Here is an 18,162-nt window from a genome sequence, read left to right on the forward strand (position 1 = left end):
AAGGAATAAATCAACGGGAACACAGCCCTTCCGTCAGATAGAGCACGCTTACTTGCATGTACCTCATCTAAAACACCACCAAGGTTTTCAGTCCTAGATATTTACTTGTCTCTACCCTCCTCCCATTCTGATTAGCAGAAACTGTAGCTAGTTTTAACTTTGCTTGTAAAAGCCTGTCTCCAAATCAACTCTTAACTATGTGGTGTTCTATTTCATTAATTCATGGTGTCTGAATGCACATAATATGGCTGCAATTGGCTTGATCGTATCCTGGGGTACACAAACCCCTCAAATCCAGGGAAACAGAAGGTCTTAGCCTACACTTTTCTCTCACATCACTGATTTCAATGTGATCACTGATATGAGTACGGACTGCGCCCATAGTTAATTTATGTGGGAACACTTTATGATGATAGGTGCACTATAAGTTTAGAGTACCAGTATTATTGTTTAAATAGCTTTATTGTAACATTGCAATAATATCTAATGCTTCTTGTCACTAACTCAGCTTACAGAGTGAAGTACAGACAACATGTACGAAACAAATACACCACAATAAAAGACATGAACTCGTCTTGGTGAGAATGTGAAGCTAAACAGCAGATACACAAAGCTCATCATTGTAAATGAACATCGTCACAAAAAGCAGAGAGAACATGAAATAATGGCCTTGGGACGGAGACATGCAGAAATCATGGCTGAGTGCGCTAGTCCTATCACCATAGCCAATTTATTTGACTCTGATAAAGATGGACAGTCACCACAAATTGTTGTGCTCCAGGGAGCTGCAGGGATTGGAAAAACACTGACAGCAAGAAAGATCATGTTGGACTGGGCAAATGAGGAGCTGTATCAGAGCAGGTTTGATTATGTTTTCTACATAAATTGCAGGGAAATAAACTTGGTCTGTGAGCAGGGAAGTGTTGAAGATTTGATTTTAAAGAATTGTCCTGATCAAAATGCGCCAACTAAAGAGATTCTGATGACTCCAGAAAAACTCCTGTTCATAATTGATGGTTTTGATGAACTGAGATTTTCCTTTAATCAACCAACAAGTAATCTGTGCTCGGATCCTTGTAAGAAGCAGCCAGTGGAAATCATACTGAGCAGTTTATTCAGGAAAGAAGTGCTTCACAAATCGTACTTAATAATTACTACAAGACCAACTGCCCTGGAGAAACTTGGGCAGTCTCCGAAAGATGAATGTTGTGCATATGCAGAGATCTTGGGATTTTCTGAAAATGAGAGACAGGAATATTTCTACAAGTTCTTTGGGAATGAAGAACAAGCGAGAAGAGCCTTTAACTTTGTAAAAGACAATGAAATGCTGTTCACCATGTGCTTTGTCCCCATTGCGTGTTGGATCATCTGCACGGTTCTGAAACAACAGATGGAAGCAGGTGAAGATCTTGCACAAACTTCCGATACAATCACTGGCATCTACATGCTCTATCTCTTCAGTTTATTAGAGGGTCACAGCAGCAATTCAGAGAAACAACAGGTACAAGATAACTTGAAGGGACTTTGCTCTTTGGCTGCAGATGGACTCTGGAGGCAGAAAATACTATTTGAAGAAGAAGATGTCAAGAAACATGGCTTAGATAAACCTGATTCCCTCTTTCTGAATGAGAACATGTTTCAAAAAGGCATTGTCTGTGAACGTGTTTACAGCTTCATTCACCTGAGTTTTCAAGAGTTTTTTGCAGCTTTGTTTTATGTGTTGGAGAAAGAAGAAACAGCAAAAAAATCAGAAACTGCTATACAACCTGTGGAAAAATTGTTTGAAAAGTGTGGAAAATCTAGGAATTATTTAATGTTAACAGTGCAATTCCTGTTTGGTCTCTTAAATAAAAAGAGAATGGAGGAGATGGAGAAAAATCTTAGCTGCAAATTTTCACCCAAAATTAAAAATAATTTACTAATGTGGGTTAAAGAAAAACCCTTTTTGTCATTGTTCAACTATGATAAATTGCTTTCTGATAAGGAGGAGATAATTTTCTATCTGGATTATTTTTACTGTTTGCATGAAATTCAAGAAACCAAATTTGTGCAGAGTGCAATGAATCATTTCACGGAGCTAAAATTTACTCATCATACCTTTACCAAAATGGATCAAATTGTTCTTCAATTCTGTATAAAGAATTGCTGTAATCTGAAGTCAGTTTACATAGAGAAGTGTAGGTTTCTAACTGAAGACCCGAATGAAGATTCCCCAGGACTATGCAAGTGGCCACTTCGGTGAGTGTTATCTGAGATCTAAAAATATTTAACTTATTTTTTTAAACATTGATTTTTTCCCCTTGGGTTTTCATAGCTCACAAATGGCCAAATGACCCACCATAAAAGTGACTCAATTTAGTGACAAACATTTAAGACTGGGAAGGACCATGCCACATCCACTCCCAGACATTAAAAGCATGGAAAATATGAAGTTAAGGGGAAAGACTTGTGCACTCATTTCTACCTTGATGTTGCCTAAACATTGTCAGTAATGCTGCAGTGCTCCATTTGGCTTTCACCTCCATTCCCAATAACTACCAAAAGCAATATGTACCCCAACTTCATCACACTTACACTCCAGTGTAAAACTCTATGAAGTGCTAGAGTGTGGAGCTAGAGTGAATGAGAGATGAAGAGCTTATGGGTGGCTGAGATCTTTTTAAAGATGGAGTGAGTGTTCTGAAGGCAGCAAGAGAAGAGGAGGTGATGGTAGGAAAGCAGAAGGGTGGGCATGAGGTTAGGCGGGATGGCAGCAGAAGGGCCAATGTGGTGGTGGGGTATGTGTGTGGGAGGCAGAGAAGGAAAGGATTGAGGGAGAGCCCAGGTTAGGGCAGTGTGACGGGGCGGGACAGCCCCGCACTGGTACAGCAGGGGTTAACCCTTCCTTGCTAGCAGAGGAAGCCACGCCCAGGAAGTTCTGCTGGGCATGCTCTAACTGGCAGACAGGTATAAAAGGCTGCAGGTCTGCTCAGTCTGGGCTGACCACCGGGGGAGAAGGACGCAGACCGTCAGCTCCTGCGGGAGGAGAGCCAGGAGCCTGGACCGGGGCGTCAGCCGGGCAGAGGCCGTGCACCGAGACCCGGAGAGGGACGCCGGCCGGAGGGGACCTTGGGGGAACCGCTCCCACAACGCCAACGTCCGACTAGACGGGGTAGGAAGTGACCCAGGGGACTTTAGAAACTGACAGCCTTAAAGCTGCGGCACCGCTCGGCGTGTTGCGGGCGGATCCCCGCCGAGCGGGTGGCAAGGAGAGCTTGCCACAATCAGGGCCCTGGGTCGGGACTCGGAGGAGAGGGCGGGCCCGAGTCCCCCTACCCCACCCCGTGATACCCCACCCCGAGGGGGGGGATTTATGGACTCCGGTCTCTAGGCCGCGCTACCCCGCCCCGAAGGGGGCGGTTTTGGACTCCGGCGGCCAGGCCACACTACCCGCCCCAGAGAGGGGTTTATGGACTCGGCCGTTAGGCGCTACCCCACCCGAAGGGGTGTTTATGAACTCCGGCCGTTAGGCCTACCCCCCACCCGAAGGCGCTTATGGACTCCGGCCGCTGGCCGCGCTACCCCACCCGAAGGGTGTTTATGAACTCGGCCGCTAGGCCGCTACCCGGCCCGAAGGCGCTCATGGACTCCGGCCGCTAGGCCGCGCTACCCCCACCCCGTAGGGGTGTGTATGGACTCCGGCCGCTAGGCCGTGCTACCTCGCCCCGAAGGGGGCGCTTGCGGACTCCGGCCGCTAGGCCGCGCTACCCCGCCCCGAGAGGGGGCGCTTACGGACTCCGACCGCTAGGCCGTGCTACTCTACCCCGGAGGGGGTGTCCGTAGACTCTGGCCGTAAGGCCGTAATACGCCGGCTACCAGAGACGGACCGAAAGACAAGCGAGTGGTGCAGTGCTAGGCCCCACCCCGCCCCTGCCGCGAGGGGGCGCTGGGGCACCTGGCCCATCACAATTGGCACCTGACCAGGGACCTGAACGGGCCTGAGATAAGGCCACAGGACCCAATATGGACCCCGAGAAACTTTTGAAGTGGCTGCTGGAGAATCAGCAGCAGCAGATGGCGCAACAGCAGCAGCAGCAAACTCAGCTGCTCCAGCAGCTGGCGGCCCAGCAGCAGGCACAAGCCGCACAGCGACAGGAACAGCAGCAGCAGCTGATCCGGGAGCTGACAACCCAGCAACAGGCGAACCAGGAGCGGCTGGTTCAACAGATGGCGGCACTAATCGGCCCGGCACCGAGTACGCCTCTAGGGGCCATCAGGGGCAACCCTGGCGAGGGTCTCGCGGGATTACCCGTGCGCCTAGCTAAGATGGGGCCGGGGGATGACCCCGAGGCCTTCCTCGTGACCTTTGAACGAGTCGCGACTGCCGTACAGTGGCCCCTCACTCATTGGGCCACGATACTGGCACCCTACCTGACGGGCCCAGCTCAAGCGGCGTACCGGAACTTGGACCCCCAAGACGCACTGGACTACACGAAGGTCAAGGCCGCCATCTTGGACGAAGTTGGCGTCAGCCTGGAGACCTACCGCCAGCGACTCCGCCAGGAACGATACACGCCAGGGGCCAGGCCGCGGGCCGTGGCCCAGCGAATCCGGGACCTCTGTTGGAGGTGGCTGGAGCCGGAAGGGCGGATGGGCGTTCAAGTGGCCGAGATGGTAGCCCTAGAGCAGTTCCTGCAAGCCCTGCCTCCGGGAGGGAAGGAATGGGTGCAGCGACACCGCCCCAAGACCCTCGCGGACGCGGTTTCCCGGATGGAGGACTACCAGGCAGCAGATGGGGCATTGAAGACCAACCCCCAGGGGGGAGAGCCTGGTGGACGGAGCCCAGGGCAGGCCCGGGGGCCACGTAAGGGGGACGGGGGAGAGCCTCGGCGGCATGTCCAGCCCCCCGGAATACCAGTAACCCGGGGCCCTAGGGCGACACCCCGAGGAGATATCCCGCGACGACTGGAGGAGGCGCCAGTAAGGCCGGGCAGCCCCCGCCACAACCCTATCGAGGAAGCGAGACGGGACCGCTGCTACGAGTGCGGTCAGGTAGGGCACTTCAGGAGGGAGTGCCCGTACCTGGATTGCAATTATGGGCAGGTGTTGACGGCGGGTCACCGGGCCCGGACTTGGGAGCCGGGGAAAATTGTTCTGCCGGTGAAGGTGGATGGGACGTCTGCCTGGGCCTTAGTTGACTCCGGGTGTAGCCAGACGGTTATTCGGGAGGGGCTGATTAAGCCCACCGGCCCCGCCGGGGCCCCCATCCGGCTACAGTGCATCCACGGGGATGTGAAGCCTTACCCCACTGTCTGGGTACAGCTGGAGGCGGCCCAACACCGGGCGCGGTGTCTAGTGGGGGTGGCTCCTAAGTTGGCTTACCCCGTGGTCTTAGGGCGTGACTGGCCTGGCTTCACAAACCTCTTGAGGGAAGGGGCTACGCCGCCAGGGAGGAGAACTGGGAAACGGGCTAGACGACCGGGATTTTTAGGCCAGCCAACGGCCGAGGACCCCCTAGAGGGGCCCTCGGGGAGCTCCGAGAGAGAGGTAAGGAGCCAAGTCCCCACCGAAGCGCCGACAACAGAGGGCCCGGGCTGGCTAGAGGTGGACACCGACTTCCTCGAGGAGCAACGAGGGGATACCACTCTCAGCCGGGCTTGGGAACAGGCGACTAGCCCACCAGGGGAGGAAGACCCGCCCCACCGCCAGCCACAAGGGCCCCGATTTGAGATCCATCGGGACTTACTCTATCGGGTGGTACCAGAACCACAGACAAAGGAAGAGCTACGCCAGCTGTTGGTCCCGCGGCGGTTCCGACGGGACTTGCTCCGTCTGGCACATTCGGTGCCGTGGGCCGGACACCTAGGCAGGGAGAAGACGTTGCAAAGGGTGGCCCAGAGGTTCTTTTGGCCGGGCATCCATGCGGAGGTACGAGATTATTGCGCCTCCTGCCCAGAATGCCAGAGAGCCGGTCCAAAAGGTGTACCAAGGGCCCCCCTCGTACCCTTGCCGGTGGTGGGGACGCCTTTGACCGGATAGGCCTGGATCTCGTGGGACCCCTGGAGAAGAGCGGCACAGGTCATAAGTACATCATGGTGGTGGTCGATTATGCCACACGCTATCCCGAAGCGGTGCCACTGAGGTCCACCACAGCACCAGTCATTGCTAACGAACTATTGCAGATCTTCGCCGGGTAGGTATCCCGAGGAAATACTAACGGACCAAGGAACGAATGTGACCTCTAGATTGATGGCAGAGCTGTGCAGGCTGCTGAACATCCGGGCACTAAAGACCTCCGTCTACCACCCCCAGACGGATGGCTTGGTCGAGCGATTCAACGGCACTTTGAAGGCCATGCTGAGAAAGTTTGTAGAGGACGACCCACGGCACTGGGATAAACTACTCCCCGCACTCCTCTTCGCGGTGCGAGAGGTACCCCAGGCGTCCACGGGGTTCTCCCCCTTTGAGCTCCTCTACGGGAGGAAGCCTAGGGGTATCCTCGATCTCCTAAGGGAAACCTGGGAAGAGCAGGAGACCCGTGTTCGAGGGTCGGTGCAGTATATCCTCCATCTGCGGGAACGCCTCCGGGAGCTGGGGACCTTGGCCCGCGAAAATCTGGTTAGAGCCCAGCAGACTCAGGAGGCTCAGTATAACAAGGGGGCCAAGGTGCGGATTTTCGAGCCGGGGGATCGGGTCCTCTTGTTGCTTCCTTCCTCAGAGTCCAAGCTGCTGGCCAAGTGGCAGGGCCCCTTTGAAGTGGTCAGGCGGATTGGGCCGGTCGACTATGAGGTACGGTTGTCCGGGCGAAGGAGGGATACCCAGGTCTACCACGTGAACCTCCTTAAAGCCTGGAGGGACCGAGAGGGCCTGCTGATAGCCCCATACCCGCCAGAACCGGAGTTGGGGCCACTGGTGGGAGAGCCCGAGGCAGCCGGGACGGCGGACATAGGCCACGAGCTTACCCCAGCCCAGCGGGACCAGGTAGAAAGACTGGTGGCGGCGTTCCCCGTGGTTTTGTCGACGCGACCCGGACGAACCACATTAGCAAGCCACCACATCGCTACCCTTCCAGGGCACAAAGTGCGGGACACACACCGCCCACTCCCCAGGAAGATGTGGGAGACAGTGAAGGAGGAGCTCGGGCTGATGCTAGCCTTAGGGGTGGTGGAAGAGTCGCGGAGTGAATGGCGGAGCCCCATAGTGTTGGTCCCCAAGCCAGACGGGACAGTCAGGTTTTGCATCGACTTCCGCCAAGGTAAACGCCATTTCACGCTTTGACGCCTATCCCATGCCGGGTGGACGAGCTGCTGGAGCGGCTAGGAAAAGCCGAGTTCATCTCCACCCTGGACTTGACGAAGGGATATTGGCAGATCCCGTTAACACCGGCCTCACGAGAAAAGACAGCATTTCCAACGCCGTTCGGACTCTACCAATTTACGATGATGCCGTTCAGATTGCACGGCGCCGCGGCTACCTTCCAGCGACTCATGAACCAGGTGCTGGACGCACACAACGAATACGCCGCAGCGTACATCGATGACATTGTCATCTACAGTAGCACTTGGGAGGAACATCTGCAACACCTGACCAAAGTTCTACGGGCATTAGGCGAAGCCGGCCTCACCGCGAACCCGGCGAAATGTCACCTGGGCCAGAAGGAGGTGACTTACCTGGGCTACACGGTCGGCCGGGGGAAGATCCGTCCCCTCGTAGACAAGGTGGAAGCATTAAGAACGTACCCTACGCCCACGACCAAGAAGCAAGTCCGGCAGTTCTTGGGGCTGGCCGGGTACTATCGGCGGTTTGTGCCTAACTTCGCCACACTCGCTGCCCCACTGACGGAGTTGACGCGCAGTTCACAACCCCAGAAAGTACGCTGGACGGAAGGCTGCGCAAAGGCCTTTCGCGCCCTGAGCGAACAATTAACACGGGAACCGGTACTAGTCCAACCGGATTTTTCAAAACCCTTTATCCTACAGACGGATGCCTCGGAGGTGGGACTGGGGGCTGTACTGTCGCAGGAGGTAGGGGAAGAAGAACACCCGGTCTTGTACCTTAGCCGCAAGCTGTTCCCCCGCGAAACCCGGTACTCCACCATAGAACGCGAGGCCTTGGCAGTGAAGTGGGCGGTCGAAGCACTAAGGTACTATCTATTAGGGAACCCCTTCTCCTTAGTGACTGACCACGCGCCCCTCCGATGGATCAATAGTATGAAGGCGACGAATAACCGGATCATGCGGTGGTACCTGTCCCTCCAACCCTACGCCTTCCGCGTGTCACATCGGCCAGGCAAGGCTCATGGGAACGCGGACTTCTCCCGCATCGGGGAGGAGGAGGGGGAGGCGGGAGTCCAGGGTCAGCCGGGCCCGACGGCCGTCTTAAGGGGGAGGGTGTGTGACGGGGCGGGACAGCCCCGCACTGGTACAGCAGGGGTTAACCCTTCCTTGCTAGCAGAGGAAGCCACGCCCAGGAAGTTCTGCTGGGCATGCTCTAACTGGCAGACAGGTATAAAGGCTGCAGGTCTGCTCAGTCTGGGCTGACCACCGGGGAGAAGGACGCGGACCGTCAGCTCCTGCGGAGGAGAGCCAGGGAGCCTGGACCGGGGCGTCAGCCGGGCAGAGGCCGTACCGAGACCCGGAGAGGACGCCGGCCGGAGGACCTACGGGGAACCGCTCCCACAACGCCAACGTCCGACTAGACGGGGTAGGAAGTGACCCAGGGGACTTTAGAAACTGACAGCCTTAAAGCTGCGGCACCGCTCGGCGTGTTGCGGGCGGATCCCCGCCGAGCGGGTGGCAAGGAGAGCTTGCCACAATCAGGGCCCTGGGTCGGGACTCGGAGGAGAGGCGGGCCCGAGTCCCCTACCCCACCCGTGATACCCCACCCGAGGGGATTTATGGACTCGGTCTCTAGGCGCGCTACCCGCCCGAAGGCGCTTATGGACTCCGGCCGCCAGGCCACACTACCCCGCCCCAGAGAGGGGGGGGTTTATGGACTCCGGCCGTTAGGCCGCGCTACCCCACCCCGAAGGGGTGTTTATGGACTCCGGCCGTTAGGCCGCGCTACCCCACCCCGAAGGGGTGTTTATGGACTCCGGCCGCTGGGCGCTCCCCACCCCGAAGGGGTGTTTATGGACTCCGGCCGCTAGGCCGCGCTACCCGGCCCCGAAGGGGGCGCTTATGGACTCCGACCGCTAGGCCGTGCTACTCTACCCCGGAGGGGGTGTCCGTAGACTCTGGCCGTAAGGCCGTAATACGCCGGCTACCAGAGACGGACCGAAAGACAAGCGAGTGGTGCAGTGCTAGGCCCCACCCCGCCCCTGCCGCGAGGGGGCGCTGGGGCACCTGGCCCATCACAGGCAGATATCACCAGACGTCAGGAGACAGTTATGGATATGCGACCTATATCTATTTGGGCTGGTGAAAGGAGAGGGGAGATTGGGATGGAGTCGGTAGAGCAGGTGGGAAGTGAAGGGGGGTGAGGGAAAACAAGGAAGGGGAAATGAGGCCAGTGGAGGGAGTGGCTTAGCCAGAGGACTAAAGCACCACTGCACTGGACCTCACAAGAGGCAGTGGCTGATCATTGGAGGCCCTGAGGCAGGGTGCATAGTGCTCTGGGGGGCCATGAGGCTGCTGTGGAGCAAACCCTGTCACACAGGGGATTAAGTTAAGCCACTCTCCACATTCTGCAAGGGGACAAGGCAGAGCTGGGCAACCTTAACGCTGCATTAACAACATTTTTGGGCCGCTAGTATCAGTTATATGTAGGTCCTGTTTGTCTGTGGAGCATTTTATAACAGTTTAATTATAACAGTAAATCTGTGCACCAATCCAAATGTGCCAATGCATCTGCCACTGCCCAAATGGCAACACTCAGTCTGAGGGAATTTTTCACCAAATGCCATTATAGTATCGGGCAAACTTCCGAAGTCTGGGAAACAGAATCCCAGAAGTTCAAACCTCACCTCTTCTCAGTGCTGCTTATATTATATTCTCATGCAATTCGTTACCCTTTTCATTGACCAACGCTATGAACCCCAATCTTAGAAGGCAGTTCCCAAAGACCTGCTGAACACACCCCATTGTTTGAAGAAATTGGCAGAGAGATTATGCAGGGTCACTGCCAGGACAGACTCCAGCTCTCTAACATAACACACTGCAATTTCATCCACTGAAGCATACTGCCTCTCATGTTCTCTAGACCAGTTTTGCTTATTCTATCTCTAACCACTATAAACCACATTCATCACCCTGAGTGAGGGATAGAGTCCAGGATTCTTGTTCAACAATATTCAACTGCTGATTAGTAAATACTTGAGTGACTCTCTGTGAAATTGTTTGTCAAGATCTCCTCTGGTGAGCTGCTGGGTGGTGGCCATGGTCTGAACACTGCTTGGGAACCATGGGCTAGGGTTTGGGAACCATGTCCCCTCAGATCACCCACTCCCCTAGCATGCCCCACCCCAGGCAGTAGTGGTCTCGGTTTTCCAGGGTGGTTTTTGTGGAAGGTGTTTACAAGGTCAGTAGTGTGAACATCCTGCCCCAGTTCCCAGAAGTATATGGAAAACCAGGTGTATTCAGAAGGAACAGGTTAAGTCAAGTAGAAAGAAGACTGTGTTTATTTGCCAGGGATCTTGGTGGGTCAAAGGAACTTGTAGTCCAATTATGAGTTGGCCTGTCCATGTGTGGGTATCTTGTTGAGAGCCATACCCTGTGGCCTGTCCATTGAGCTCCACCTTAACATCAGTAGTGCCCAACATGGGCACAGCTTCTCCCGTATACATCTTCAGAACAGTTTTTGTTGCCTTAAGCGGAAGATGCTGTATCTTTCTTTCTGTGGTGCTGCACACTTGAGGCCTCCCTTTACCTTGTGCGAGTCCATTTTGATACCAGGGGGATTTAGGATGAACCTTAAGGATTCTATGAAGGACTGACCAAGGCACATTATTCTAGCTTAGCATAGAGGCCATGTTCGCATAGCCTCTTCAAGATGGAACAGACATACATGGTGCAGTATTTGGTATTGTTTAAAAAAAAAAGTATGTTATCCAGGAGTTCTACCACATATTGATCCAGAATCTCCCAAAGTATGTCAATAATAAAATGTTGGAACATTTCGGGTGTGTTTGTCAAACCAAAGGGCATCATGAGATGCTTGTTGTGACCCTAATGAGTTTGAAAGGCAGTCTTCCATTCATCCCCAGCTCTAACTCATAATAGTTTGTATATCCCCTGGAGATCTAGTTTTGTGTATACTCAAGCAGTGCTCACATGGTCCATTAGCTCAGAGATTAGTGGTAATGGGTATCAGTTTCTCATGGTGACCTGATTCAGGGCCCAATAGTCGCACACAGGTGTAGCCTTCCATTTTTTTTGAAACAAAGAGGATGGATCCCCAGCAGGTGAGGTGGACTTAGAAGTTCTTGACTTGGTTCTATTGAAGGTGGGTGCACAGTGTGGCCCGTTTAGGCTCAGGCCTGGCATTTTTATGCCTGAATGGAATGTTTGTCCCTGGCTGTAACTTGAGTGGGCAATCGGCTGCTGTGCGGGGCAAGACATCTGCATTTTTACCCTAGAGACATCATTGTAGTCACTGTATTTGGATGGAAGTTGAGGACCAGTTCAGTGGGTGGCTCTGCCAGGCCAGATGCCCTACTTTGTGACCACCAGGGAACTACTGTCCACTGCCCACTTCCTGCCATTAAGCTGTGCTGATGGCTGAATTCTGAGTGAAAGTTGAGTTTAGTGCACATCAACAGAGAAAGAGGTTGTGGGGGGCCAGCTATGAGATTCCCAGAATCAGAGGGGAATGTGGGGAATGGATGACATTGAAGTGTAGGGTCTCTCAATGCCCTTGGATAGTAACCTCGAGAGGAACGGTTTCTGCAGCCACTGGTCCAGAGAGGATAAGTGGGACCCATTGATTGTCTACTAGCTCCAGAATGGGCTTGGGCCACAGGGGACTCTGTAGCGTCCAGGCTGATTTTGTGGTGATAAAGCTGCCCCAAGTCAATGAACAGGGGGCCATTTCTGACTTTGGTGGAGGAGGGGACAAATTTAACCATGATTCCAGGGGCTACTTAGGCACATGAAAACTCTTTTTTATTTTTTTTGGCAGATAATAACTTAGGAATTAGTGTTAGGGGGCTTATTCCTTCACCCTCTCACTTCCCTGGTCCTTCTTGCATGAACAGAAAGCAGCAATACCCGAAATCCAAAGGTGCAAACAATTCAATGTTTATTGGGGTGAACTTCCAGCAAGGATGATTCCAGTTCATTCCTCAGTGTCCCCCTTCCCAGCTCTGACACCACAGAACCTTGCCTGTGTCCCTGTTCCCATTCCCCGCCCTTAGCGAAATATTATTCCAATTCCCCTACCCCGAGTCCCTGTTCCCATTCCCCCCTTACTTCCTGATTGACTGCAGACTATCTAGTAAAACTTGAGTTCTGCTTAGCTATACCTTAACCAATCATTTTACTGAAATTTAACTAACCAATCCTAACATACTGTAGCATGGTTATTTAACCAATTATATCCCACCACCTTAATTGGTTTACACCCAACAAAATTCATTATACAGCAGACAGAAACAATCACAGAACCAGAGATTATACAAACAATAGGGAAGTGGAGATGACAGTGATAGAACAATACAGATATTAGGATGTCACATCCCAGCTATTGATAAGTAAGTTCTTGTCAGACGCGATGCTATCAAACTAAGTTTCCTTTTACATCTTCTAGGCTCTTCCCTTTCTCTGGAGGTGACAGGAATATCAGGACAGGATTGTATTCCTAACAGCCCGATAGCACCTTTTTCAATGTGACTAGTTTGGAACGTGAGGATGTGACCATATACTTCCCAGTTTATGGCTGGCCTCTGATGCTTAACCAAAGGCCTTAGCCTAAGAACCAGGCCTTAGACTGTCACACTAAGAGAAGGCCCTTACACAGACAGACAGTAATTTTGATTCTTTCTTTTATACCTCAACCATGAGAAAAATAGGGCGGGGGGTTAGGGTTAAAATGTTGGTTAAAAAATATGGGTGCTCTTCTGATACTGAGAAACATGAAGGACTAAGCACAGCTGTATGCAAGAGAAAGGATGCTCATGTAATTAAATTGCTGGAACAAAACTCAGAGTCTCTATGTGACCTTGGGGAAGTCATTAAATCTCTTATGGGTCTCAATTCTCCATTTGAAAAATGACAATAATAATATTTCCTTTCTCTACTTTTTACCTTTCTGGTCTATTTAGATTGTAGGATCTTCAGGGCAGGGACTGTCTGTATGTAGTGTTGCTCCTTCTTCTAGAACCAGTGTCCTGTTTTGACACCACCATTACCCTCAACCAAGTGGTGGCAGGTATCCAGCACCTTTCAGATCAGAGGAGAAATTGGTGACAGGGAGTCTGGGTAAACTCTAAGTGAAACTTGTCATATTTACATTTATTCACCTGGTTTGGAATGAGAGGGTCACACAGCAGAGGCGTCTCTTCCAGAGATCTGAGCCCAGCACCAAATTCCCAGAGAGAAACTCTGCCTCCAGAATAGACTCTAATCAGCACCCAGAGCAAAGAAAAAAATCCTGTACTGTTGGCACAGCTACCTCCTTCCCAAAGCTTACCCTGGGCACCACTCTTCATTTGAGAGATGCCTCTCTTTTTTTATCCCAGTTGTGTCCTTCTTTCCCTTCATGTGTCCTCTCCCCAGTTTGGGGCCTTTTTCTCCTCAACTTCTCATTTGCTTTCCCTCCGTTATTACCTTTAAATTTTGTGGAGCTCTTCTACGTTGCTTTATCAAGAACACCCTCTCCCCACCTCCCCAGACTAGGGCTTATCTCCATAGTTTCCCACATTGCTCTACCATGATGAATGAACCTGGGAGTCCCCCAGAGAGTGGGGGCTTCTCTCCCTCACACAAATTCAGGGCTCCTTTTCCCTCTCAAACATTAGGACTTCCCTCCCCATTTGGTGGAGCAACCATATTTGGAAGGCAACTGTAGTGATGGAGGAGGCCATGCAGGTAACAGTTGAGATAGGAGGGGTGTCACTACATGTGTGCAAGATTTGGCAGCTGTCGGTGGTGCAGAGGGTTCCCCATGAGCCCAGGAGGTAGGGCAGATGGTGGAGTGACAGTATGTGACAGCCATGCTGGGGGCTGGTCACTGAGATGCACATGTTCATAGCCAGGCTGCTGCCATAGTTCCACACTCCGCTGGCTGGCAGCTCCCCCAGGAGCCCAGACTCTGCAGGGGGATGCAGAATCCAGTAGAAAATTTCTGTTGTAATAACCGCACCAGAGTTTCTGGAACAGGCCCTGCCAACAGGTCACATGGTCGCCCTCCTCTCAGGGGCTCTTCTTCCCCAAACTTTAGGGATCCCCCTGGTTGTGGGGCTGTTCTCTGTCTTCATATCCCCCCCAGCCTTTGCTCCCTGGTCTCATAGAAAGGTGGGTGTGATGCTACCAGTGCTGGGCCTCGCAGCTGCCTCCCCTCCCCGGGCCTGAGGCTCAGAGCTGGAGGCAGAGACAGGAAACATCTGTGTCCTGCAGGGGAGCAGCAGAGCCAGTGTTGGGGCAGTGGAGGGGCAGGATCTCCCAGCTCCTCTTGCTCTGAACCTGGCCCAGGTGTACAGGGAGAAGCCTGCATTGATTAGGTTACACCATTGTGGGGCTGATCAGTGCCAAGTCCAATCTGATTGGCTGAGAGCTGGGTAGGTGGGACTTAGGGTGCCCGGATGGCTGCCCCTTGGGCAGTGGAAAGCATGAGGGGCGGTGCTGTGTGAGGAAGTCTGACCCAGAACCTTGGCTGCTGGGCGGGGCTGCCTGTCAGAACAGATGTAACGGGCCCTGTTAACAATGTAATCCCCCTCCTCTGCGTTTTTCTCTCCTTCAGCTTGGAGTGGTGTCATCTCACAGACGCTGGCTGCGGGACTCTCGCCGCTATTCTCAGAACCAGCCAGAGCCTGACAGAGCTGAAACTGCCTGATAATAAACTGGGAGATGCTGGAGTGCGGCTGTTGTGTGAGGGACTGAAACACCCGAACTGCAAACTGCAGACACTGGAGTAAGTAACATTTGGCCTTCTCTGTGTACTTACAGGTATCCTCTGTGTAAAGTGCTTGCCACAGTGAGAGATGGTGGAGGGAAGTAAAAGATTATTTTCCTCTCTTTTACACTCTGATGTTTCTCAGACTCTGTCACCTCATTACCCTCTGCCTACAGTAAGTAGTAGTAGCTGGTTGTCAACTCCCTAGCACCACCAGCCTTTCTCTCACTCAAGCACTCTCCTTTGGGCTTATGCTAGACCCAGTTTTGCCTTCCAGGCTGACAAGAGGGACACCCTAATCACTAAATCGCTGATTCATTCTCCTGTGATATCCAGCCCCTGACTCTGGTTACTCACAGAAGTACCAGAATCTCTACACCCAAAGATGTAGTGAACCCCAATTTATCAGAGTTACCGTCAATCACTGCTCCTGTTCTCCACACAGCACTTGTGAACACTTATAATAAAAGCAGAAGTAGGTTTATTTATAAAAGAATAAAGATTTATCCAAGAAAGACAGAAGGTGATGGGAACAACTGGTAGTAAAGCAAAACAAGATCCTAAAGTGTGAACCTGGGTTTACCTTTGTCAGTAGTTGCCCTTCCTATCTAACGATAGGTTTTCCCCACAAAGTTCAGTCAATTGCAGAACTAACCAGTTTTATAAGAACCAGGATCCAAATATTCAGGACAGCCCCCAAACTCCTCAAGGCTTTCTTTACTAAATACAGTGTGCCTTTTCCTACACTCTGTTATACTGAAAACCTTCATTTGTTATATTCATAGCAGGGAAATCCTCTGCCTTTCGTGATGTTCCTTTTCACCGCCAAGTGGTTTTGATCATTTGCCATGTTCTTTCATGCTTTTCCATAGAATGTTCTGGGATGTAGCAAGGGTAGACAACACAGCATTCTGTAGATACATTACATGTTATACTTGATGAATAAATATCCTGTAAGATGTGTAACTTTTTGGGGCTCTTGCTCAGTAGTGCAATATCGTTGGCTAAGTCTTGGTCATCTTGGCACTTGCTGTCTACCTATGCCATACTGGTATTTGTGTTACTAATACACTTCTGCATTGCTGCATCTTGTGCCTGGGTCTGTCAGTCCCAATCCCAGATAAAGTGTGGAGGGTTGAGTGCAAGGCTAAACACATAGACTCATAAAAACAGCTCACCAGTTATAGAAAAAGAACCAGGCTACCATTCCAGTAAAAATGAACACTGCTGCCCCTTTGTGCTTCAGGAAGGCTCCTGATGAAAGCCAGTCTCTGGAAGCCAAGGCCTTGTAAAGTTGGACGTTGACAGCAAGATAATGCTGGAATGTGAGAACAATGTTTCACACATCAAAGATCTTGCAGATCATGAGAGTTATGGACAAGTATAGACTTGAAATCCTGGGCATCAGTGGATAAGAAGTGCTTCAGGCGAGAGAAGAAACATATGATTTACTCAAGGCATAGTGACAACAAGCACTCAGAGGGAGTAGTTCTCATTATGACAGATTCTGCAGAAAAATCATTAATCAACTGGGAACCTACTAACCAGCGCATCACAGATGCCAGACTCCAAACCAGATTCCTAAAGATGTCAGTTATACAGAGCTGTGCCTCAGCTAATCAGGTTGCTAGAAAGGGAGACCAGATGATGGTGTTCTGTGCTGCTGTGGGTCTGTGCTGCTCCTGTGTCATTTGTGGAGCTCCAGTGTTAACTGCACCAGCGTAGCTTGTAGCTTGCTGGTTCAGCAGATTTCAGTGTTAATAATAAAGAAAGACCACAGGCTCAGTTCTCTGGCAAAAGCTCGGTCAGGTTCATTGTCGACAAGGCGCAGTTTCAGAGCCCCGACTCAGTGGTTACAGATACACTGACACATGTATGCCCATGACAATCAACATAATGTTCTCTTCTAGGCAAAGCTACCCCTCTTATGACTTCTCCTTTTATACCTTGATACAAACAAGTTGCATGTTACACTCCAGATGTTCTTAGTTATCATCCTTGTACCTGATAGCTCAAACAAAACTTTCTCATCCATTATCCTGTCATTCTCTCCTTATCTCAGAGGGGTCTCTGGGTTCCTGTTCCATCCTCGCAGACTAGGAATGGGTTTGCTTGGTTATCTGATACCTAGTGTTACTATTTTGACATGGCCTACTTTGGTCCACAGCCTTACTATGGTTCATACTTTTAGCCATGGCTAGGCCTCAAGCAAGGCCTCCAGATGATAGAACGGGGTAGGCAACCTACGGCACACGTGCCGAAGGTGGCATGCGAGCTGATTTTCAGTGGCACTCACACTGCCTGGGTCCTGGCCACCGGTCCGGGGAGCTCTGCATTTTAATTTAATTTTAAACGAAGCTTCTTAAACATTTTAAAAACTTTATTTACTTTACATACAACAATAGTTTAGTTATATATTATAGACTTATAGAAAGAGACCTTCTAAAAATGTTAAAATGTATGACTGGCACGCAAAACCAGTCCCTACGGCGGAGCCTGAAGCCAAGCACCAGCCAGAGCAGCGTACCCTGGGCTTCCAGATCATTAGCCAGTGACTTCTCCAATTCAGTGGTTTCACTTTCTGTTAGAACATCAACAGCAAAAACGTATTGCTTGGATCTTCTTTAGTAATGTAATGTAAATTATGTATGTAGATTATAGTACATTTAGGCCTTAGTGTGGGATGTCTTAATTTCAAATTTAGTTTTAAATACATTTTCTTTTTAAATATAAACCTATATAATGTATATACTACTCTGCTTTCAATGAAAGCTGACTTAAAGATTTTTTTTATAAACTTTTTTTTTCTACACCCTACTTACTTGTAATTTCAAGTTTAAGGCAAAAGCAGAACATGACAGTAGGCTTATTTCTGCCGGGTTGGCTTGTTGACGTTACTGCTTTGAAGTCAAGATTAAAAACAAAGATTTAAGTTTGTGCGAAGTGGATTTTTTAGCTTTTTTCACCAACTCTGACTGGAAGCCAAAGATTCTGGCCATTGAGCTACCATCTTTGGCCCTTTTACAGAAACTCTTCCACAATTTTAGACCTACTTTATGGGGCTCACTGCATGTCACTGTTCACCACCAGTTACAGCATTGATTTGGTCAGCAGAACCTCCATATGCTTGTCCTT

General features: G+C 51.1%; 1 protein-coding gene across 1 annotated transcript in view; it reads left to right on the forward strand.

Moving 5' to 3' along the window:
- Window positions 1-577: 577 nt before the first annotated feature.
- Window positions 578-18,162, forward strand: part of LOC120394388 (NACHT, LRR and PYD domains-containing protein 12-like) — a 128,245-nt gene continuing 110,660 nt past the window's right edge. Inside the window, exons 1-2 of the mRNA XM_039518626.1 lie at window positions 578-2,238; window positions 14,875-15,045. Coding sequence (XP_039374560.1) covers window positions 665-2,238; window positions 14,875-15,045 — 1,745 coding nt within the window. The 5' untranslated portion in view covers window positions 578-664. The remainder of the gene's footprint in view (window positions 2,239-14,874; window positions 15,046-18,162) is intronic.

The sequence above is a fragment of the Mauremys reevesii genome, unplaced genomic scaffold, assembly GCF_016161935.1.
Source record: "Mauremys reevesii isolate NIE-2019 unplaced genomic scaffold, ASM1616193v1 Contig54, whole genome shotgun sequence".
Taxonomy (NCBI): Eukaryota; Metazoa; Chordata; order Testudines; family Geoemydidae; genus Mauremys; species Mauremys reevesii.